Source organism: Triticum aestivum, chromosome 6D, assembly GCF_018294505.1.
Source record: "Triticum aestivum cultivar Chinese Spring chromosome 6D, IWGSC CS RefSeq v2.1, whole genome shotgun sequence".
NCBI classification, from domain to species: domain Eukaryota; kingdom Viridiplantae; phylum Streptophyta; class Magnoliopsida; order Poales; family Poaceae; genus Triticum; species Triticum aestivum.
In genome coordinates, this window is record NC_057811.1 from 424,630,847 (window position 1) to 424,654,165 (window position 23,319).

The 23,319-nt window shown below is 44.4% G+C and overlaps 2 protein-coding genes across 2 annotated transcripts; one reads left to right on the plus strand and one right to left on the minus strand.

Moving 5' to 3' along the window:
* Positions 1 to 14,193: 14,193 nt before the first annotated feature.
* LOC123145551 (atherin) lies at positions 14,194 to 15,038 on the plus strand. The gene has a single exon (XM_044564981.1). It carries the CDS (start codon positions 14,314 to 14,316, stop codon positions 14,782 to 14,784), a length of 471 nt encoding a protein of 156 aa, XP_044420916.1. The 5' UTR covers positions 14,194 to 14,313; the 3' UTR covers positions 14,785 to 15,038.
* Positions 15,039 to 15,195: 157 nt separating this feature from the next.
* Positions 15,196 to 23,031, minus strand: LOC123145549 (presequence protease 1, chloroplastic/mitochondrial). Its single transcript, XM_044564980.1, has 19 exons — positions 22,555 to 23,031; positions 22,068 to 22,248; positions 21,737 to 21,911; positions 21,510 to 21,642; positions 21,331 to 21,401; positions 20,673 to 20,756; positions 20,359 to 20,449; positions 19,712 to 20,232; positions 19,461 to 19,625; positions 19,158 to 19,376; positions 18,120 to 18,247; positions 17,807 to 17,996; positions 17,578 to 17,661; positions 17,401 to 17,498; positions 16,880 to 17,144; positions 16,608 to 16,770; positions 16,308 to 16,488; positions 15,856 to 15,927; positions 15,196 to 15,745 (listed from the first exon to the last, which is right to left on the minus strand). Exons 1-19 carry the CDS (start codon positions 22,853 to 22,855, stop codon positions 15,604 to 15,606), a joined length of 3,264 nt encoding a protein of 1,087 aa, XP_044420915.1. The 5' UTR covers positions 22,856 to 23,031; the 3' UTR covers positions 15,196 to 15,603.
* Positions 23,032 to 23,319: the final 288 nt, after the last annotated feature.

Consider the following 23,319-nt stretch of genomic DNA (forward strand, 5'->3'; position numbering starts at 1 on the left):
CTCAAGACCAGACCACAAGCAGAAGAGAGAGAAAGGATGAAGGTCGTCCCCTATGCTTTGGACGTAGGCTCTACAGTATGCTATGTTGTGTACCGCACATGAAGTGTGCCTTGCCATGAGTTGGTCAAGGGGTACAATAGTGATCCGGGAATGGAGCACATGACAGCGGTCGAACTTATCCTTAGTATTTAGTGGACTAAGGAATTTTCTCGATTATGGAGGTGAAAAGGAGTTCGTCGTAAAGGGTTACGTCGATGCGAACTTTGACACTGATCCGGATGACTCTGAGTAGTAAACCGGATTCGTATAGTAGAGCAGTTATTTGAAATGGCTCCAAGTAGCGCGTGGTAGCATCCACAAGATGACATAGATATTCGTAAAGCACACACGGATCTAAAAGGTTCAGACCCGTTGACTAATAACCTCTCTCACAAGCATAACATGATCAAACCAGAACTCATTGAGTGGAGATCACATAGTGATGTGAACTAGATTGTTGACTCTAGTAAACTCTTTGGATGTTGGTCACATGGTGATGTGACCTGTGAGCGTTAATCACATGGTGATGTGAACTAGATTATTGACTCTAGTGCAAGTGGGAGACTGTTGGAAATATGCCCTAGAGGCAATAATAAATTGGTTATTATTATATTTCCTTGTTCATGATAATCGTTTATTATCCATGCTAGAATTGTATTGATAGGAAACTCAGATACATGTGTGGATACATAGACAACACCATGTCCCTAGTAAGCCTCTAGTTGACTAGCTCGTTGATCAATAGATGGTTACGGTTTCCTGACCATGGACATTGGATGTCGTTGATAACGGGATCACATCATTAGGAGAATGATGTGATGGACAAGACCCAATCCTAAGCATAGCATAAAAGATCGTGTGGTTCGTTTGCTAGAGCTTTTCCAATGTCAAGTATCTTTTCCTTAGACCATGAGATCGTGTAACTCCCGGATACCGTAGGAGTGCTTTGGGTGTGCCAAACGTCACAACGTAACTGGGTGACTATACAGGTACACTACGGGTATCTCTGAAAGTGTCTGTTGGGTTGACACGGATCGAGACTGGGATTTGTCACTTCATATGACGGAGAGGTATCTCTGGGCCCACTCGGTAATGCATCAGCATAATGAGCTCAATGTGACTAAGGAGTTAGCCACGGGATCATGCATTACGGTACGAGTAAAGTGACTTGCCGGTAACGAGATTGAACAAGGTATTGGGATACCAACGATCGAATCTCGGGCAAGTAACGTACCGATTGACAAAGGGAATTGTATACGGGATTGATTGAATCCTCGACATCGTGGTTCATCCGATGAGATCATCGTGGAACATGTGGGAGCCAACATGGGTATCCAGATCCCGCTGTTGGTTATTGACCGGAGAGGCGTCTCGGTCATGTCTGCATGTCTCCCGAACCCGTAGGGTCTACACACTTAAGGTTCGGTGATGCTAGGGTTGTAGAGATATGAGTATGCGGAAACCCGAAAGTTGTTCGGAGTCCCGGATGAGATCCCGGACGTCACAAGGAGTTCCGGAATGGTCCGGAGGTGAAGAATTATATATAGGAAGTCAAGTTTCGGCCACCGGGAAAGTTTCGGGAGTCACCGGTATTGTACCGGGACCACCGGAAGGGTCCCGGGGGTCCACCGGGTGGGGCCACCTATCCCGGAGGGCCCCATGGGCTGAAGTGGGAAGGGAACCAGCCCTTAGTGGGCTGGGGCGCCCCCCATGGGCCTTCCCCCTGCGCGTAGGGTTGGAAACCCTAGGGTGGGGGGCGCCCCACTTGCCTTGGGGGGTAAGTTTCCCCTGGCCGCCGCCCCCCCCCCCCCCCCTTGCAGATGGGATCTAGGCCGGCGCCCCCCCCCCCCTCCCAGGGGGCCTATATATAGTGGGGGGGAGAGAGGGAAGCAACATGACAGCCCCTGGCGCCTCCCTCTCCCTCTGCAACACCTCTCCCTCTCGCAGAAGCTTGGCGAAGCCCTGCCGAGACCCCGCTACTTCCACCACCACGCCGTCGTGCTGCTGGATCTCCATCAACCTCTCCTTCCCCCTTGCTGGATCAAGAAGGAGGAGATGTCGCTGCTCCGTACGTGTGTTGAACGCGGAGGTGCCGTCCGTTCGGCACTCGGTCATCGGTGATTTGGATCACGGCGAGTACGACTCCATCAACCCCGTTCATTGGAACGCTTCCGCTCGCGATCTACAAGGGTATGTAGATGCACTCCTTTCCCCTCGTCGCTAGTATACTCCATAGATGGATCTTGGTGATGCGTAGAAATTTTTTGAATTATTGCTACGTTCCCCAACATGAACTATGAAATTCACTATTCTGGGTACCCGACGGTACTTGAGGGGTATAGTGATTTGAATTGGATATCTAATGCTGATGAGATGAAAGCCACAAGTGGATATGTCTTCACACTTGGTGGTGGTGCTGTTTCCTGGAAGTCTTGCAAGCAAACGATCTTAACGAGATCGACCATGGAAGCAGAACTCACAGCATTAGACACATCATGCGTCGAAGCAGAATGGCTTCGGGAGCTTTTGATGGATTTGCCGGTGGTTGATAAACCAGTCTTGGCTGTCCTTGTGAACTGTGACAATCAAACGGTGATTGCTAAGTCTAAGAGTTCAAAGGACAACATGAAATCCACAAAGCACATAAGAAGAATATTAAAATCTATCAGAAAATCAAGAAACTCTGGAGTGATAGCGTTGGATTATATCCAAATGGCTAAGAATCCGGCAGACCCTTTTACGAAAGGGCTATCACGGATTGTGATAGAAAATGCATCGAGTGAGATGGGTATGAGACCCACATAAGTTGCCATGGGGGTAACCCAACCTATGTGATCGGAGATCCTGTGAATTAGGACCTGGGAAAACAATCCAACAGCCAAATGAGGAGAGTATCCTTAATAAACCCACTCTGTTGGAGATGCAATAATACTCTCAATTATGTAAGGCAAGCTGACTTTTGTCTTAGTGTGTTCCAAAGGTTATGTAAGCAAGATGCTAACCTACAGAGCATTCTTCGAAGAAACACACCTATGTGAGCCCGACTGCTGGTCACAGTCAATGAGATTGGGTGATCTCTAGGAATCTCATGAGAAGGTACGGAGTATGACTAATAAGCTCCACCCGTGGGGTTTAGCCTTTGGCAGCCACGTATCAGCTGACAATATGCGAAACTTCTGCACGCCAAACTGACAATTCAAGGCATAGTCCATTGTTCAGTTGTGAAGAAGTCTAATCCTATTGCTATAGGTGGAAGTTAAACTTAACAGTCTCCACTGAAAATTCTGGTATATCAAACATTGTTTGGAATAGTTGACAAACTTATGTGCCTCGAGATCTGGTGGGGGGTTGATGGATTATGGATGGACTTAGGCCCATATAAGACAATAATCCCTAGTTAATCTCTAAGTCCCATGCATGTATACGGCAAGTGGTGGGAAGTGTGAAAAGTTTAGTACCATACTGCTACAGTAAGAAGAGTGAGACCTCTTTATAAGGGCTGCTCCATTACTTGCTATTGGGAGTATGGGAATAGGAGCTGTACACGCGCGCTCCTCCTCCTTCGCCGCCTGCCTCGCCTCGTCACGACGCGCACGCGCGTCGCTGAAAGGATCGAGAAGAGTTGTCTAGAGGGGGGTGAATAGACTCTAATCAAGAAAAGTTGTAGTTTTTAATTCTCTTAAGTTGAATTGGAGTATTAGCACAAGTTTAAACATTCACAATACATACCAAGCAAGCATGCAAGCATACAAAGAGTATATGAGCAGCGGAAAGTAAAGCATGCAAGTTGCAAGAATGTAAAGAGAAGGGATTGGAGTGTGCAAACGCAATTTGGAGACACGGAGATTTTTTATCCGTGGTTCCGATAGGTGGTGCTATCGTACATCCACGTTGATGGAGACTTCAACCCACGAAGGGTAACGGTTGCGCGAGTCCACGGAGGGCTCCACCCACGAAGGGTCCACGAAGAAGCAACCTTGTCTATCCCACCATGGTCGTCGCCCACGAAGGACTTGCCTCACTATGGTAGATCTTCACGAAGTAGGCGATCTCCATGCCCTTACAAACTCCTTGGTTCAACTCTACAATCTTGTCGGAGGCACCCAAGTGACACCTAGCCAATCTAGGAGACACCACTCTCCAAGGAGTAACAAATGGTGTGTTGATGATGAACTCCTTGCTCTTGTGCTTCAAATGATAGTCTCCCCAACACTCAACTCTCTCTCATAGGATTGGACTTGGTAGAAAGAAGATTTGAGTGGAAAGCAACTTGGGGAAGGCTAGAGATCAAGATTTATGTGGTTGGAATGGAATATCTTGACCTCAACACAAGTGTATGTGGTTCTCTCTCAGAAAATATGTATTGGAAGTGTAGGCATGTTCTGATGGCTCTCTCTACGAATGAAGAGTGAGTGGAGGGGTATATATAGCCTCCACACAAAATCTAACCGTTACACACAAATCACCAAACTCGGTGGGACCGAATCAGAGAACTCGGTTAGACCGAATTGGTTCATAATGTGACCGTTAGGTGTTTCGGTGGGACCGACATGTCAACTCGGTGGGACCGATATCATTAGGGTTAGGGCATAACGTAATCTCAGTGAGACCGATTACACAAACTCGGTGGGACCGATTTTGGTAATAGTCAAACAGAGAGTTGGTCAGGCAAACTCGGTGGGACCGATTCGCTCATCTCGGTTAGACCGAAATGTTACGAAGGGGTGAGAGAGAGTTTGCATTGCGAACTCGGTGGGACCGATCGCATATCTTGGTGAGACCGAGATTATTGCAATAGGCAACAGAGAGTTTGCAATCCCATCTCGGTGGGACCGAGATCCCTATCGGTGAGATCGAAAAGACTAGGGTCTGTGGCAGTGGCTATGTCAACTGAACTCGGTGGCGCCGGATAGAAAGAATCGGTGGGGCCGAGATTGACTTTTGGTTTGAGACATATTTGGAAGTGAGGAAGTGGTTGAGGGCTTTGGAGCATATCACTAAGCACTTTGAGCAAGCAAGCCATTAAGCAACACCTCATCCCTTCTTAATAGTATTGGCTTCCCTATGGACTCAATGTGATCTTGGATCACTAAAATAGAAAATGTAGAGTCCTGAGCTTTGAGCTTGAGCCAATCCTTTGTCCTTAGCATATTGAAGGGGCTCCACATCCTCTAGTCCATGCCACTCCATTGTTGAACTTATCTGAAACATACTAGGTAGAAACATTAGTCCAGCAAGAAATATGTTGACATTAATTACCAAAACCACCCAGGGAGCACTTGTGCTTTCAATCTCCCCCTTTTTGGTAATTGATGACAACATACATCAAATCTTTAGATGAAGATATAGAGAACAACAAGTAAAGCTTTGGAAAGACATGTAACATGCAAAGGCTCCCCCTATATGTATGCAATCATATAAATATGAAACATAGGAGCATGTGAATGCATAAGCATGACAGAGTAAGCCATGTGTTACATGTATCTTGGCTATATGCATCAGAGTGAATGATGTAACTATAGGAAATGTACCTTCATGCTCATGAGTTTTTCTTGCAAACAGTATTTACAACAGCAAGAGATCCTCATACACATGACTGAGATGCATATACTTACCTTGCGGTCTTTGAGTTGGCTTTGGAAAGAATGAACCTGAGTAAACAAGGTTAGATAACACAGATACATCTAGTAGCCAGAGCAAACAGAAGAAACCACAAGAGTACCAAGACTGGGATGACATGTAGAGAGTGAGTACTGAGTACTCTATTGGATATAGACATGTCCCCAAGGGTAAAGATGTGCAAAGAATTTGAGGATTTCCTTCCCTTAGATGTCTTGCCCCCCCTGAATCTTGCATGGGATATTGGGAGAAGATAGGGAACAGAAAATCAGAGCAAAAGAAAAAACAACAGAATTAATGCAAGCAATCACATATGATCAAATATGAACATGTCTTTCCCCTCTTAAAGACATGTAATTTCTCTCCTCTTGAACACCAAGCATCTGAGGTCTAAGGTTTCTTACACACACTCCCCCTGACTATCCTCTCCCCCTATAGAAATGATTAAGCATAGAGCTTTGATGTGATCCCTCTCTCCCCCTTTGACATCAATTTCCAAGAAGGGCTCTTCTGGATTTTTGTTTTATTGCAAAAGGGTTTGGTCCTTGAGTCACAAAGCAAAGCGACTGTGATGCTGGTAGAGAACAAGAGTCATTGAGTGGAGCTGGAGAAAAAAGTCTGCAGAAATAAGTGGCAAGCTGTCTTTCCTGTAGTGAAATCGGTAGCACCGAGTTGTGTGCTTCGGTGGCACCAAGAGAATTCGGTTGGGCCGAAGAAAACAAACCAGTGTGACCGAGTTCATCACAGTAAAACACTTGTCACCTCAGCTCACTAGGCACTTAAGATCTTACAAGGATTTGCAAGGAATTAGCTGAAAGATTTGCAAGGAATTGGATGCAGAAAATGCAGAACAAAGAAGAAAATAAAAGATCTAGATGAAGTTTTTTTTTGAAAGGGGAAAACACATATACATGAGACAAATGCAAGAGGAAACACAAGAGAACTTCATCTAGAATTGGGCGGTGACAAGGTCACCTGTGTTAGAGTATATTGATATGAGAGTCAAGTGAGGTCACTTGATCTTTGGTCATACTCATCGTTTAAGCTCAAAATGGGGTTACCATTTTTCGTTTAAGCATCTTGATGTATTCACATCTTGTTGAGTTGCTTTGACCCATGTCTTGGAGTAAAGCTTCTCTAAGATGGAATAACATACCTTGGGTGGTGGTGTTGATCTTGTTCATGTAGTTGAACTTGTGTGAGTTGCTCAAGGTTGATGTAGCTCATCAAGAGTTGGGAGCACCACTTGGAATTTGAGTTCATCTACCTACATGGGTTAGTTTTGCAAAGGAAGAGCACTTGTGTATCCAAAATGACAATCATAAATCTTAATGTAGAATTTGTCAAAGGATATGTTTGAAGAGTTTTGTGCTTCCTTGTCTTCAACCACCATTATGTAGAGACTTGATGATGTAGAGATTGCTCAAGATGTGTGTGAGTTGCAATCTCATGGATTTAGATTCATCCAAGTACTCCCTCCGTCTCAAAATTCTTGTCTTAGATTTGTCTAAATGCGGATGTATCTAGTTACGTTTTAGTGTTAGATACATCCGTATCTAGACAAATCTAAGACAAGAATTTTGGGACGGAGGGAGTACCTACAAGGGTTAGATAGCATGCAAGGGTGCAAAAATATCCAAGACATATAGATAGCATAATGAAAGAAATATCAAGGATTAGTCAAAGGGTCATGCCTTGCATGTATCCAAATGGAGTTCCTACTCCAAGTTTGAAGCATCAATGATGTTCAATTCATCTCTCAAACGGCAAAAGACTTTCTCATCAAGTGGTTTGGTAAATATATCCGCTAATTTCTTATCGGTGCGAACATGATTAAGATCAATGTCCCCTTTGGCAACATGATCTCGAATGAAATGATGACGAACTTCAATATGCTTAGTTCGAGAATGTTGCATGGGATTGTGAGCAATCTTAATAGCACTTTCATTGTCACAAAGCAATGGAACATGTTTCACATATATCCCATAATCTTTAAGAGTTTGGGTCATCCAAAGTAATTGAGCACCACATGATCCAGCAGCAATGTATTCCGCTTCGGCGGTGGATAAGGATACCGAGTTTTGTTTCTTGGAGGACCAAGACACAAGAGATCTACCAAGAAATTGACAAGTACCCGAAGTGGACTTTCTATCAACCTTGTCTCCGGCATAGTCCGAATCGGAGTAACCAACAAGATTGAAAGAAGACCTCTTAGGATACCAAATGCCAAAATTTGGTGTGTGTATTAAGTATCTCACTATCCTTTTCACAACCTTAAGATGACACTCTTTAGGGGCCGCTTGATATCGTGCACACATGCACACACTTAGCATAATATCAGGACGAGAGGCACATAGATATAACAATGAACCAATCATAGAGCGGTAAACTTTTTGATCAACCGGTTCACCATCTTTGGTCAAATCAAGATGTCCACTAGTAGGCATGGGTGTAGACATACCTTTGCATTCTTGCATATTGAACTTCTTGAATAAGTCCTTGGTGTACTTTGTTTGAGAGACAAAGGTACCTTCCTTAGTTTGCTTGATTTGCAAACCAAGAAAGAATTTGAGTTCACTCATCATAGACATCTCAAACTTCTCCGACATTAGCTTTCCAAACTTCTCACTAAAATGAGGGTTAGTTGAACCAAATATAATATCATCAACATAAATTTGGCACACAAATAGTTCTCCATTAACTCTTTTAGTAAAAAGAGTAGAATCAATTTTTCCAATTTCAAAGCCTTTTTCAATAATAAACTTGGTCAAGCATTTATACCATGCTCTAGGGGCTTGTTTAAGACCGTACAGGGCTTTGTGAAGTTTGTAAACATGATTAGGTTTCTTAGGATTGACAAAGTCGGGAGGTTGCTTAACATAAACTTCCTCCTCAATTTCACCATTTAGAAAAACACTTTTAATGTCCATTTGGTACAAGGTGATATCATGGTGATTAGCATAAGCAAGTAAGATGCGAATGGACTCAAGCCTAGCAACGGGAGCATATGTCTCACCATAGTCCATACCTTCGACTTGAGTGTAGCCTTGGGCGACTAGGCGTGCTTTGTTGCGGACGACTTGACCATCCTCATCTTGCTTGTTGCGAAACACCCATTTGGTACCAATGATGTTGTGGTTGTTGTCGGGCTTCTCGACCAATGTCCATACTTTGTTTCTCTCAAAGTTGTGTAGCTCTTCATGCATAGCGTTTATCCAATCCGGATCTTCCAATGCTTCTTCAACCTTCATAGGTTCAATGCTAGAGATGAATGAGTAATGTTCACAAAAGTTAGCCAAACGAGTTTTAGAGCGAGTGATTCTCCCGGTTTGGATATCATCGTAGATTTGCTCGACGGGATGATCTTTGGCGATTCTTGCTCGAACTCGTGGGAGCATTGGCTTGGCTCGGGGTGGAACATCCTCTTCATCTTCTTCTTCTTCTTGGCCTTCTTCATTGTTGACGTTGTCATTCTCTTGTCGTGGTGGAGAGGGAGGTTGTTGATGTTCATCTTGGTGTACTTCCTCGTTTTCTTCGTCTTGGTGTGTCCCACTTGTGGATGCTTCCGTATCAATTCTTGGTTCACCTTGTCGTGAGGTAGAAGCTTCCACTTGGACGGACGAGGTACTCTCCTTCACCTCCGTTGGACGAATCTTGCCAATAGACAAGTCTTGGATAGCTTCCGAAGGGTCTTTGTCTCCTACATCAATTGGCAATTGCTCTACTTGCGAGCCGTTAGATTCATCAAACTTCACATCTACCGTCTCTTCAACCTTTCGGGTGAAATTGTTGTAGACACGGTAAGTGTGAGAGTTTGAGCCATAACCAAGTAGGAAACCTTCATGAGATTTAGGAGCAAATTTAGAACGACGATGCTTATCAAGAATGTAGCACTTTGAGCCGAACACTCGAAAGTATCCAACTTGGGGTTTGTTACCGGTGAGAAGCTCGTACGTCGTCTTGCCGAGTAGCTTGTGGAGATACAAGCGATTTGTTGCATGACAAGCTGTCTCAACCGCTTCCACCCAAAAGTGTTTTGGAGTCTTGTACTCATCAAGCATCGTTCTTGCCATCTCAATAAGAGTCCGGTTCTTCCTCTCAACAACTCCATTTTGTTGAGGTGTGTACGTAGCCGAGAACTCGTGTGAAATCCCCTCTTCGTCAAGAAAGGTATCCACATTTGCGTTCTTGAACTCCGTTCCGTTGTCGCTCCGAACCTTTTTGATCTTCACGTCAAATTGATTTTGGGCCTTCCTAGCGAAGTTTTTGAAGATCTTTTGGACCTACGATTTGTCATCAAGAAAGAACACCCACGTAAATCTTGAAAAATCATCAACTATGACTAGACCGAATGAGTTACCACCGAGACTCTTGTAGGCATTTGGACCAAAGAGATCCATGTGAAGTAGCTCGAGTGGTCTTCTCGTGGTCATGATGTTCTTCGCGCGATGACTTCCTCCAACTTGTTTCCCTGCCTGACAAGCACTACAAAGTCTATCCTTGTCAAATATGACATCTTTTATTCCAAGGATAAGATCACCTTTAATAAGCTTATCAAGATTTCGCATGCCCACATGACCTAGCCTTCTATGCCACAACCAGCCTTTAGAAGATTTAGCAATTAAGCAAGTTCTAGGTTGAGCCTTTTTAGTGAAATCAACTATGTAAAGATCACCTCTATGTATACCGATAAAGGCCATTTTACGATTGTCTCTTCGAAACACTTGGCAATCTACCTCAGTAAACAGGACATTGAAACCGAAATCAGCAATTCTAGATATTGAAAGTAAATTGTACCCAAGGGATTCAACGAGCATGACATTTTGTATGGAGCTATCATGTGAGATGGCCACCTTACCTAGGCCAACCACCTTACCCTTTGAGTTATCACCAAAAGTGACATACTTTCGAGGGCCGTCGTTTTCAGCAAGCTCACGGAACATATCTTTATCTCCGGTCATATGATCAGTACATCCACTATCAAGGACCCATTCCTTTCCTCCAGCCATGTAGCCGCGAAGATTTGCCATAAGACCAAAGTGTCTCATTGCATCATCAAGATCATAGTCACTATCATCATCCTCATCATAGTATCCATGTTCAACATCATCTTGTGATTGATCAACTCCTAGAGAGGGTAATTCATTAGATAAATGATCATTCTATGGTTATCTTTATGAATTCTAATAGCTTCGGAAATGATATTGCTAATGATTCCAACATCTCCTTTGGCACGCATGAGATTGGTAAGCTCAAATAGACAATCACCAAAGCTAGGATCACTAGAATTCATCTTACTCAAGGCAATAGACTTATGGAGAATTTCGTCTAAATTTTTCAAGGAATAATCTGGAAATCGTTCCTCAAGAAATCTCCATATAGTATAGGCACAATCAAGAGTAGGTAAACTAGCAATCAAATTTTTGGGCAATCCTCTAATGATAAGATTGATGGTTCTAAGATTGCGAATCATGTCAAGATCCTCTTCGGGTGTAGGATGCAAAGGATCAATATGAGGAGCACAAGGGCTAGTAATGTACTTGTTCAAATGATATTCATTGAAAATCTCAAGCATTTCATTTTTCCACTCATAGAAAAACTCTCCATCAAGAATAGGCACTCTACGTCTAAGACTCCCCAAAGTAGACACATCCATCTTCCTCCAAAGGTGTTTAAACCAAGGCAATGGAAACCTGGCTCTGATACCAATTGAAAGGATCGAGAAGAGGTGTCTAGAGGGGGGTGAATAGACTCTAATCAAGAAAAGTTGCAGTTTTTAATTCTCTTAAGTTGATGTGGAGTTTTAGCACAAGTTTAAACATTCACAATACATATCAAGCAAGCATGCAAGCATACAAGAGTATATGAGCAGCGGAAAGTAAAGCATGCAAGTTGCAAGAATGTAAAGAGAAGGGATTGGAGTGTGCAAACGCAATTTGGAGACACGGAGATTTTTTATCCGTGGTTCCGATAGGTGGTGCTATCGTACATCCACGTTGATGGAGACTTCAACCCACGAAGGGTAACGGTTGCGCGAGTCCACGGAGGGCTCCACCCACGAAGGGTCCACGAAGAAGCAACCTTGTCTATCCCACCATGGCCGTCGCCCACGAAGGACTTGCCTCACTAGGGTAGATCTTCACGAAGTAGGCGATCTCCTTGCCCTTACAAACTCCTTGGTTCAACTCCACAATCTTGTCGGAGGCTCCCAAGTGACACCTAGCCAATCTAGGAGACACCACTCTCCAAGAAGTAACAAATGGTGTGTTGATGATGAACTCCTTGCTCTTGTGCTTCAAATGATAGTCTCCCCAACACTCAACTCTCTCTCATAGGATTGGATTTGGTAGAAAGAAGATTTGAGTGGAAAGCAACTTGGGGAAGGCTAGAGATCAAGATTTATGTGGTTGGAATGGAATATCTTGACCTCAACACAAGTGTAGGTGGTTCTCTCTCAGAAAATATGTATTGAAAGTGTAGGCATGTTCTGATGGCTCTCTCTACGAATGAAGAGTGGGTGGAGGGGTATATATAGCCTCCACACAAAATCTAACCGTTACACACAAATCACCAAACTCGGTGGGACCGAATCAGAGAACTCGGTCAGACCGAATTGGTTCATAATGTGACCGTTAGGTGTTTCGATGGGACCGACATGTCAACTTGGTGGGACCGATATCATTAGGGTTAGGGCATAACGTAATCTCGGTGAGACCGATTACACAAACTCGGTGGGACCGATTTTGGTAATAGTCAAACAGAGAGTTGATCAGGCAAACTCGGTGGGACCGATTCGCTCATCTCGGTTAGACCGAAACATTACGAATGGGTGACAGAGAGTTTGCATTGCGAACTCGATGGGACCGATCGCATATCTCGGTGAGACCGAGATTATTGCAATAGGCAACAGAGAGTTTGCAATCCCATCTCGGTGGGACCGAGATCCCTATCGGTGAGACCGAAAAGACTAGGGTTCGTGGTAGTGGCTATGTCAACTGAACTCGGTGGCGCCGGATAGAAAGAATCGGTGGGGCCGAGATTGACTTTTGGTTTGAGACATATTTGGAAGTGAGGAAGTGGTTGAGGGCTCTGGAGCATATCACTAAGCACTTTGAGCAAGCAAGCCATTAAGCAACACCTCATCCATTCTTAATATTATTGGCTTCCCTATGGACTCAATGTGATCTTGGATCACTAAAATAGAAAATGTAGAGTCCTGAGCTTTGAGCTTGAGCCAATCCTTTGTCCTTAGCATATTGAAGGGGTTCCACATCCTCTAGTCCATGCCACTCCATTGTTGAACTTATCTGAAACATACTAGGTAGAAACATTAGTCCAGCAAGAAATATGTTGACATTAATTACCAAAACCACCCAGGGAGCACTTGTGCTTTCAGTCGCGGGTTGCGGGAATGAGCCGAGCCGAAACTTATTTTTGCCGGTCAAGAATGGTTAATTAATCTCGTATGTGAGTCGCTTACGGAAGTGCCACTGTCCAAGACGTTCGACCGTGGGCTGTTCAGGGACTCGGTCGTGGGCCTGAGCCCAGGCCCATCTACCCGACAGCCTATATAAGAAGGCGCTGGCCAGTGGAGTGAACCCTAACTCAGTTCACTCACTTCCTCTCGCACAACCCTAGCCATCATCTATTGTTCCTCTCTATGTGCTGCTTCCGGCGATCCCATCCCGACGACCACGTGCACGGTTGGTCGGGAGAGCAGGTGCCTCCGGAACCCTGTCGTTCGAGATCCTGCCCGGGAGAACGTCAATAAGGTTTTCAGGGAGCGTCTCGACGCGACTGCTCCCAATCCGTCCCCGTCACCGACCGCCTCTGCTTCCACTACTTCCCCTGCATCGACTCCAGGTTGATGACGAAGCCGCCAAGAAGAAGGCCTCGGCCGATGCCGAGGCTGCCGCTGTCGCCGCCGCGTTGGCCTGGCCAACCGGAGGGTATGACTCGTTCATCCCTTGTTTGCTCTTTCATGTGTTGGGCGTATATATGATGTTCATAGATGTTTCGGTTCTATGTACTGTACGTGCTCACATGCTTAGGTATCGATATGAGATGCATACCGTATTTGAGATGCTTATTGTTTACTTGTGGATTAGATTGGTCGGAAAAGTGCTAATATTTCCAACAGAGACCTGATGTTATCCGCTTCAGATTGATTCAAGGGTTCAACGGTAACAACATCGGCTCCAATGATCGTTAGCGCATGTGCATCGTGATTTCTCAGTTATTATCAATAAGGTTAGGTCAACTCTCAGGGACGGATCCAGCCGAGCAGGCCGTCACTGTAGCAATTGCTACAGTATGAGAATGATTTGTGCCTCATGCCCCGGGTCTGGGTCCTAGATCCGTCATTGCCGACTCTGATGAGAAAACGACAACAATAACACGGCGGTAGTGTCGATTGTTGGTTCATGGACATCAATATCTTCTTCTAAAAAGTATATAAATTTTATTATGTGTAGAATTAGAATGTTTTGTACGTACGTATTTTTTAGGCTTGGGTCACACAAAAGACACCACTACGCAGTATTTCAGTTGGTCTCGCAACTGACTCGAGCTACCTACCTCCCCCTTCTTTCCTCTTCCTCCTCGCTAGTCGCCACTACTACCCCCAAACTTCTAATCCGCGCCGCCGCTGCAGACATGTCGGGCAGCGGCGGCGGCGGGCGGCGGGGCTGGAGCCCGTTCGACGCGATCCGGAGCTTCCCTTCGAATCCCGAGTCCCTCATGTCCCAGATCGACGCCGCCATCGCCTCCACGGAGTACGCCCGCGCCTGCGCCCTCCTCGACCCCGCCCCCGCCTCCACCTCCTCGCGGCCTCCGCGCGGCAAGGGAGGGAAGGAGGAGGAGGCGACGCCCGCCCCGCGGGCGCCTCCTACCCCTGCCGCCGCCTGCCACGACGCGCGGGTCGCGGACGAGGCGTACCGCGCGGCGTGCGCGGCGCTCGGGGCCGGGCGGCCGGACGCGGCCGTGCGGTCGCTGCGGGCGGCGCTGGCCAGCTGCCCGCCGGAGAACGCCGCGGCGGTCGCCAAGGTGAGGTCGATGCTGGCCATCGCGTCCGCGCAGCTGCACAGGCAGCAGCACCAGGCTCAGCAGCAGAGCGGCAGGAAATGAGACGATAGGTAGTGGTTCTAGCCTGTTCGTCTCAGCAGGATTGGTTTCTCCCTGAATTCGATCCCTGTTGTATGTCACACATGTAACTGGTTTCCTCAAATTCGATCCTTGTTGTCACTAACTGGGAGAAGTAATTATTGGCGCTATAGTAAACCATAGCCGCGTGAGAGTTATAGTGAAGGGAAAATAAATGATCAGACGCTTTTGTAAGTCTATTGCCTTAATGGCTGTCTTCGGAGGCAGGAATTTGATAATTCAATTTTTGCAGAAATCAGGAGATGTTAAATCGGCCGGAAGTTAATAGCAATCCCACTTAATTAGCGTTCTGTTTTGGAAAAAGCCCGCGAGAGGTGCATAGGGCCCGCCGTACTCATCCAACGACTGTCATGTTTCTAATCTTACGAGAAGGTCTGATAAGAATCAGTAGTCCAATACCTTTATATCTTTGGTATATCAAGTTACAGAGTATTCAGCTAAATTTTGAGCAGGTTCTCATCACTCATCAGCTCTTAATCTCCTATCAGCAACTTGGTGTACAACCGGCTTGTTTGAGCACTGATTGCAGAGGGGGAAAGGCAGCAATGGAACTCTGTTTAACTATTGTGCTTCGCTCAAAACCCTGAACTAATTATTTCCCCTAAAAATGGGCGCGAAAAATAAACAACCGTAACCGGGCTACAGACAAGGTGATCAGTGCTCTCGCCACGCGAACTCATGTTACAGCGCCAGACCATTCTTCATCAGTGAAGCAAAACGCTGAAGAACCTCTGCTCGGCGCAGGTCCAGGCTGAACCCTGCCGGCGTGGGAATGGAAAGGCCTCACAGGCACTTCTTGATGTCTGAAAATAACGACTTCTCTTTGTTTGCTGCCTCGACGTCGTCAGGCGATGCTACAGCCACCACAACCCCATTGTCATTGATCGTTTCGACAGCATCGGCAAACTCCTTGAAATCCTTCACGCTGCGACACGAGAAACAACGTGATAAGAGATTTTGCACAAAAACATATACCTGGGACGATTCTGTAAGTGTGCTCAAGGAATGTGCAATTTAGACCATAGAAATATCTACCTGGTTGCGAGTATCTCTTCGCGCCTTTGCTGGCGTTCCTCCTCGGTGATGCCCAACAAATACCGCATCAGACTGAAAACAGCGAAATCCAATTTATTACTCTATGTGTTCCTTCATGGCCTATGATATTATATGCATATAAGAGCATATTTTTGTCTTGTTGATGTATGTGTTTGCAACCATGATCCAAGTCAAGATGTAGCTTGGTTGCAGACAATACTAAGAAAGGGTGGGTTATCTCCAACAAAGAACAATCAATACGTACGCACATGCATAACAAATGTTCTAGGTTGGGTATCAACACCGACATTCTTATAAAAGAATCTTCGTGGGCATAATTTCAAGCAATATGGACCAGCAATAAGCCACTGGCTGTCATAAGCCCATATCCACATCATCGTATGGAGGTTGGTTATTGCGCACTATGCGAAGTAGAGAGGATGATTATGTACCTGCTGTAACCTTTAGCATCTGGTAGCTGGTAGGAATCAACATCCCCGATGGTTCCAATAATAGCTTTTGTGAGAGCATCATCATCTACATCTAGTTCTCTGAGGAACTTTGCAGTCCCATCATAGACCTCTAGTGTTTTCAGCAAGTTCGGATCACGGTATGACAAATACGAAAAGACCCCTGCAAAAGCCAAAAGGAGACAAAATATTTACGATAATGTAGAGCCAGCAGAGTATGTAAGGTACTTAACTATTGGCATGAATGTAAGTGGGGCAAGAACAGGTGTAAGATCAAAGTACCTGAATGAGTGTCAAAATCACAAAACCCTCCATATGCGCCACCACTAACTCGAACGCGGTCCCATAACCATGTGTTGCTTATGTGCTTGGATATGACATAGGCACTTCCATTAAGTTGGTATCCACTTTGGTATAGGTTTCCAGCTTTTCCAACATAATTAACCTTCAGGCAACAGATAAATTGAGCATCATTCAGTATGTCAATGAGGGAATAATCATCTTACAATAACTGCTCAAAGCTAATGTCAGAGAGCCATACAAATTAGCCTTACCTGTGTAGGGATAACAATGGCTTCATTAACAGAAGGCAGCCGAGAGAGCCATGGATCACTTCCCAGGGATGGGGAACTTGGCAGTGCATCAAGAAATTTGGCAATATGTTGACCAGATTTTTCAAGATTTTTTGAGTCGCTTGTTATGTTTATCAAGCAACCTTCCTTAGAAAATAGGGACTTCCTCATTTCCTCAAGTGAAGCAGATATTCTGTCCCAATCTTGGTCAATCTTCGTCTCCAGGTCTCGTAGATACTCAAGATAACTGGCAATAGCAACAAATACATCAACATATGAAATCTAAAAGAAAATGTCCTGTGGATCAAAATAATAGCTAATAGTGGCTTGCTAAGAACAAAATGAATAATATTAGGTAAGCAACCAAGACTGTGTATCAAAAGTGCAAGCTATGGTACACTACATGTAGTCATGTAAGTATGCTCACAAGGCCATAATCATGTCAATAACCAGCTGATTTAAACAATCTGCAAATGGAGTGTATATAACATAAAGAATCTTACCTAACACCACCCATCTGTTCTGAAATCCATCCAGCTGCATTTAACTTAGCATCCATTCTGGCAGCTGCTATACCGTGGCCACTACCCCTCAATCGATTCTGTGTTAGAGAAATCATTAGACAACAAAATGCATGCATGCGTATAGTAATCTGAATCACAAATATACTAGTTTTGTACCTCCATTCTTGCTTTACTTTGGGAAACAAACTGCTTGAACCTCTGTTGTTCTGTGAACTGAACATCTTGAAGAAGACAGTTCATCTGCAAGAACAGAACAAGGATTTATTTCCATGATGCAAATATAAGATAAGTAACTGGGATGAGCACTAAACAGATTAAGCATGTCTTCCCACCCTGTCATTGCCGTTGGTAGTATGATATACACAGACAAAGATCATAAACATACCAGATGAAACAAATCTTCTACGCGCGTTGACATTGCCTTTCCTCGAACGACAACACGAGTAAGAGGATCTTCTTTTCCCTTTATTGAAGATGTTAATGGGTAAACTGATATGCCTCCAGTTTTTCTTCCAATTAATTGATTAAGCTGCACGAAGTCCATGTCTTTTGTGCCCATCTCCAGTAAGGATTGGCTAGAATGAACATCCAATTAGTTGAAATACCACATAGTATATGAAAGCACAGAGAAAAGCAAAATATGTTCAGCCTTCATGGTAAATACAAACAATGTATTGATCGGACTTCAGGGATCTCACCAGAACAAAGGCAACAGTTGTAGATGTTCTTTCTTCATAGAACCCATATCAAATACAACTTCGGAGTAGACTACATCATTGGTGAAGAGATCATGTTGCAAGACCTTGACACCGTTTATCTCCCCCACCTAAATACCGCATTCCAGAAATGAAGATTATACTATCTCGACTAATAAAACAATAAAGTAAAGAGATGGTAAAAACAGGCATCCTCAGGAAACAAAAAGGTAAGGCTACCTCCTAATAAAAAAATTCATACTTCCAACATTGTCAAAAAATCCTCTGTACTTTTTGAAAGGAACTTCTCTATATACTAATGCCTAGTTCTGCTTAACTCCAGATTCAATTCTAGGATATAGAAATTGAATATAATCATAGAAGATTTAGAGCCTTAGATTGATAACTTTTAACTTTGGCCTACAAATAGCAGAACATGTAGCTTCTGACTAATTTACAGGACAGATTCTGTAACTTCAGATCTCTTGCTCAGTCAGGCAATCAATCTCAGCCTGTCGGGTATGGAGGCTATTTGCTAGTCTCCAGTTAGCTTTTGCTGTGGTGACAAATTATTGTCTATGAAAGTTACCTAAGCTGAACAAAGGACCCTTTGTATCAACATGCAGTCAAATTTCCCTTTTACTGCGAGCAAGGTTTGGGAAAGGAGGGAGGAGGCTGACAGACCACATCACCATGTCACCACATATCAACTCTATCAGCCACTATTAGTAGTTACATATATATTGCAGTGCAATCAAGTTCTGTCCAGTAATCTTAACTGTTACAAATGCTAGATTATATGAGGAAACATCACAGCACCCAAATCAGTAGCTAAAAAACAATGGACCTTGCTAAGTAATGCAAAGGCAGAAAGTTTTCACTGAACTTTCCCGATCAGGATCTGGAAAACTAAGAACTGACACGGTCACATATTGAAGTAGAATTCATATTTGCAGTATAGCTCAACTTGACCGAGAATTTTGAGCTAACCTAGCCTAATACTTTAAGCCGATGTAAAGATATTGCAAGTCAAAGAATTACCTCTATTGGTACATGAATAGGCTTTTTAGGGATATCTTGTAGCGACAGGCTAGGAACAGCTTTGAGAGCTTCTGGAGGATCTGGAGTCTCTTGTTTGTCCTTCAGCTCCTTTGTAGCGCGTGCCAACTCTGCAAGATCCTCCTGAGTCATGCTAGATTTTACTTGTTTTAAAATTTCTTTCTCGGCAGCTTCATCACGTGAAGCTTTCTCTGGATCAGGCTGCACAACAAAGTATCGAATTTTAAGAGGTAACAAAAAACTCATTTCATATAGAACTCTTTAGGTGGAGGGTTCTCTATATACCTGCATTTCAACTGTAACACGATGCACATTGTTCAAAATATATTTTTCAATGAGTGGGGAGAATACTGCTTTGGATCCCTTCTCTGCAATGCGTGCTTTGAGTTGCTGCAACGGCTGTTCATATTTCAGAGGCTCGAAAGGGTCCATGTCATATATCCATTTTCCCTGCAATTTTTTGTGAAGTTGAAGAAAATATTAATATGCCCAAACATACTTGTCTGTTTCTTTTTTACATATCATGAAACTCATACCATCGAACGAAGCATTAGTGACAGCCCTCGAGGAAATGATCCCGTGTTATTCTCCCTGAGAGAGAATTCGATCGTGTTCATAGATGCTTCCACTGCTTCTGGTGCAAATCCCTCCTCTGCCAAATTCTTCAAAATCTGCATAACCAGCTCTTCAACTTTCTCAATGTTATCCTCAGATACACCTTTCAAGCCTATACTGAATTGTGGTTGAAGAAGCTCATCCTCAACACCACCTCCCACAATAGCCTCTCCTAAACCACTTTCAAGAAGAATTCTTCTAAGTGGTGAAGCGGGAGTGCCCAGCAACAGGTGATCCAGGAAACCAAGTGCAAGCTCTGTCTCTACGTCCAGTGGCTCCTCTGACAACAGCCAGTTAGTGCAAACCATATATTTCTTTTTCAAATCACCTTCTTGGCCAGCAGGATACTTCTCTGCAATCCTCACTGGCTCTTTGAAAAGTTTCTGAGGCATAACCTTTGATTCATTACGAGCAGCGCTGGCTTCAAACAGGTCAAGGTATTCTACAGAAGAGAGGCAAGATAAGAAAAAAAAACAATGGTGTCAAAAAAAGAAAAAGAAAATACAGCCAAAGGCTCAAAAAACAACCCTGTGAATAAGCACGACTAACTACTATATGGACACATTACCACTTAGAATTCGTAGTCGCTCTTTTGTGTCATCATCACCGTAGAACCAGATCCTAGCATTGCTCGGATGGTAAAACTTACTGTGGAACTCCTGAACATATGACATCAAAAGGTTGGGATTCAAAATTTGAAGAAAATAATTAACCAATGCTAGCTTATTGGTGCACTAATATAGAAAAATGGACTCGATGGTCCTAGAAGCATTCCTCTTTTACTTTCCAATAAAAAATCACTGAAACTTGTAGTTTTCTAGAGGAGCAAAATGACAAATTAAGTATCATTTCATGAAAATAGAAAATTAGAACCGAGGAAACCTTGAATTCTTCGAAAGTAAGCTTTGGGATATCATTTGGGTCCCCACCACTATCCACACCATACGTGTTATCAGGAGAAAGTGCCTGTAGAAAGCTCAAATATGTTAGGTACTCTTGTAGCAACTGCATCTAAAATAATGATATGAGAAACTGGCAAAAAGAACTGGGATCTGATGAGAACAGCACAAAGGGGTATTCACCACTGGGACTATTAGCACAAACTAATAAACAAGGAAGCATCAACTACGGAAGTATAGACTAGAGACGGTTGAAACTACAACTTGCTAATGTACAGGTGGAACTGCAACAGCAATCAGAAAAGCAGAATGAATGCAGGTGGAAATGCAACAACCTGGACCCGCATGTCAGTTCTTAGATAAGCAGCTCCTCATAAAAAAGGCGTGCAGTTTGTCAAGCAGCAAAGCCTGAATTTAGTCCTAACTGATAAAACTATACAGGGATTGACCAAATCCGATCAACTATAGGGTGAAACAATCATTGGAATAAATGTGTTGAAAAGATTCTGAACACATTAGAATAAACAGCACGGTGATTCTAACGCAGTATCATTCCAAGGATGATAAAAGTAACACATAAGCAAACTCTCCTACTGAATAAAAGTCACAGACTGAAAAACAGAATCGAACAAATCGCTAACCTGTTGAGACACACGGCCCATTATGTTATCAGGTTGAGAGTAGACTCCTTTCATCTCGTTGAAGACAACACCTACAGTCAAATGTTAAAGGATTGCATTCAGGGACTTTTTGAGGAATGAGCAGACCTAGCTCACATCCAAATGTATTTGCTTCATTAGAATAGCCTGAGTAATCAAACCTTTGTAGGATATCTCTTCTTCGGGGCTGTTAAGCTCATAATGCCAACCTTCCTGTTGAAATGTTTGGAAGTCCTCAACACACTTAGGGAAAAACACAGCATCAAGGTATACATCAACCAAGTTATAGAAATCCTGCAAAACAACAACAGAAATGATGATAATGCTACAAAAGGTGGTGCTGAATAAATGACAGAAGCAAATAAGTGACTAATATAATAGGTGTCACCTTGGTGTTTGTTGATGCAACTGGATAACACGTCCGATCTGGATAGGTGAACGCATTCAGGAAAGTATGCAGACTACCCTTTAAGAGCTCAACAAATGGCTCTTTCAAAGGGTACTTTCTTGATCCACAGAGAACGCTATGCTCAAGAATGTGAGGTATGCCAGTCGAATTTTTCCTGGTAATAAAGGAAACTTATTCAGAAACCCCATAACAGTTTGCATGCAATGATATGCTGTTTACATCTTTCCTATCTGTGAATAAGTTTCCCTGCTTTGCGTGCATGATAATATAACATCAATGACACCACGAGGCAAGGACTAGATGCACTTACGGAGGGGTACGGAATACAATGCCAAACACTTTATTCTCATCATCGTTTGCCACGGACATCACCTCTGCGCCTGTCTTCTTGTGCTTGTAGAGAACAGCAGCTGATTTGCACTCGTCTATGACTTGTTCAGATACCTTTTCGAAGCCTAGCTTTGCCGCATACTCATGGACATCATCGGTGTCTGCTTACGGAATAATAAAAAAAGGTCATGCGCTGGCACATTCATTCTCGAACTACAACTTTTATCATAGTCCCAACAGAGGTTACTTGGATAACAAGCAGTGTATCTCCAGCTATCCCATTACAAATTATAAAGCAGAGCAGCATACAGATGCCTGAGATTCGATAGTAAAGTTCGACACCAAAACTTGCACAATGCAACCTTAGACCATTAGTATTACCAACGAATTGTGCAACTACACCAAATTGCAGGTAAAACGGTACATAAGCTAACTCCACATACAGACGAGTTGGGGCAAAAGCTCACCGCTGGGCACAGGGGAGGGCGAGGTGGAGACGGCGGGGACGGAGAGGCGCCTCGCGAGGCCGGGCGCGGTGAGCGGCCAGTACCGCCCCGCGGCGTGCAGGTGCAGCGGCGCGGCCGCGGCCAGGAGGCGCGACGAGCCGCCGCGCGACGAGGAGGAGGAGGACGACGACGCCGCCGACGAGGAGGAGGTCAACCGGCGACGCGGCGCGGAGGAGGAGGCGGCGGGCACGAGGGGCCTGGGCCTGCCGCAGCGCTGGAGGAGGCGGCGGCCGGAGGTGCGGAGCAGCGCCACCCGCTCCATGGCGTGGGTGTCCAGCTTGCCGTCGGCTCTGGCTGGGGTTTGCTTTTGCCTGTGGGGTGGATTGGAGGAGGGGGCAGACGTGGCGGCGTGGTAGCTCGATTCGATCGATGCGGCTAGGCTCTCCCTGCTGCTGGGCTTTTTCTCTGGGGTTTTGCCTGCTTGCTTGGGCTGGAAGAAGAAGGAGGCGAGGAGGAAAATCCTTGGTTTTTTAGCTCCTGGATCGATTTTCGACGGGGAAAAAAATTGTGTGGTTGCGAGGGCGTAGAGGGTCTGAGAGTGAGCTATGGTGCACCCGTTTGAAGTTTTGGCGTTTTATGGACGTGTTTGTAGCGTGTACACTGGAGAAGTCTGGAGCTCTGCAACTCTTGGTTGAATTCTCGTTGTAATGTGTCCATTCGATATCTAGTCCAGTCTGGACTCTGGAGATGCTAGACTACAAACTCAAGTTTCTTGGTTTGAAACGA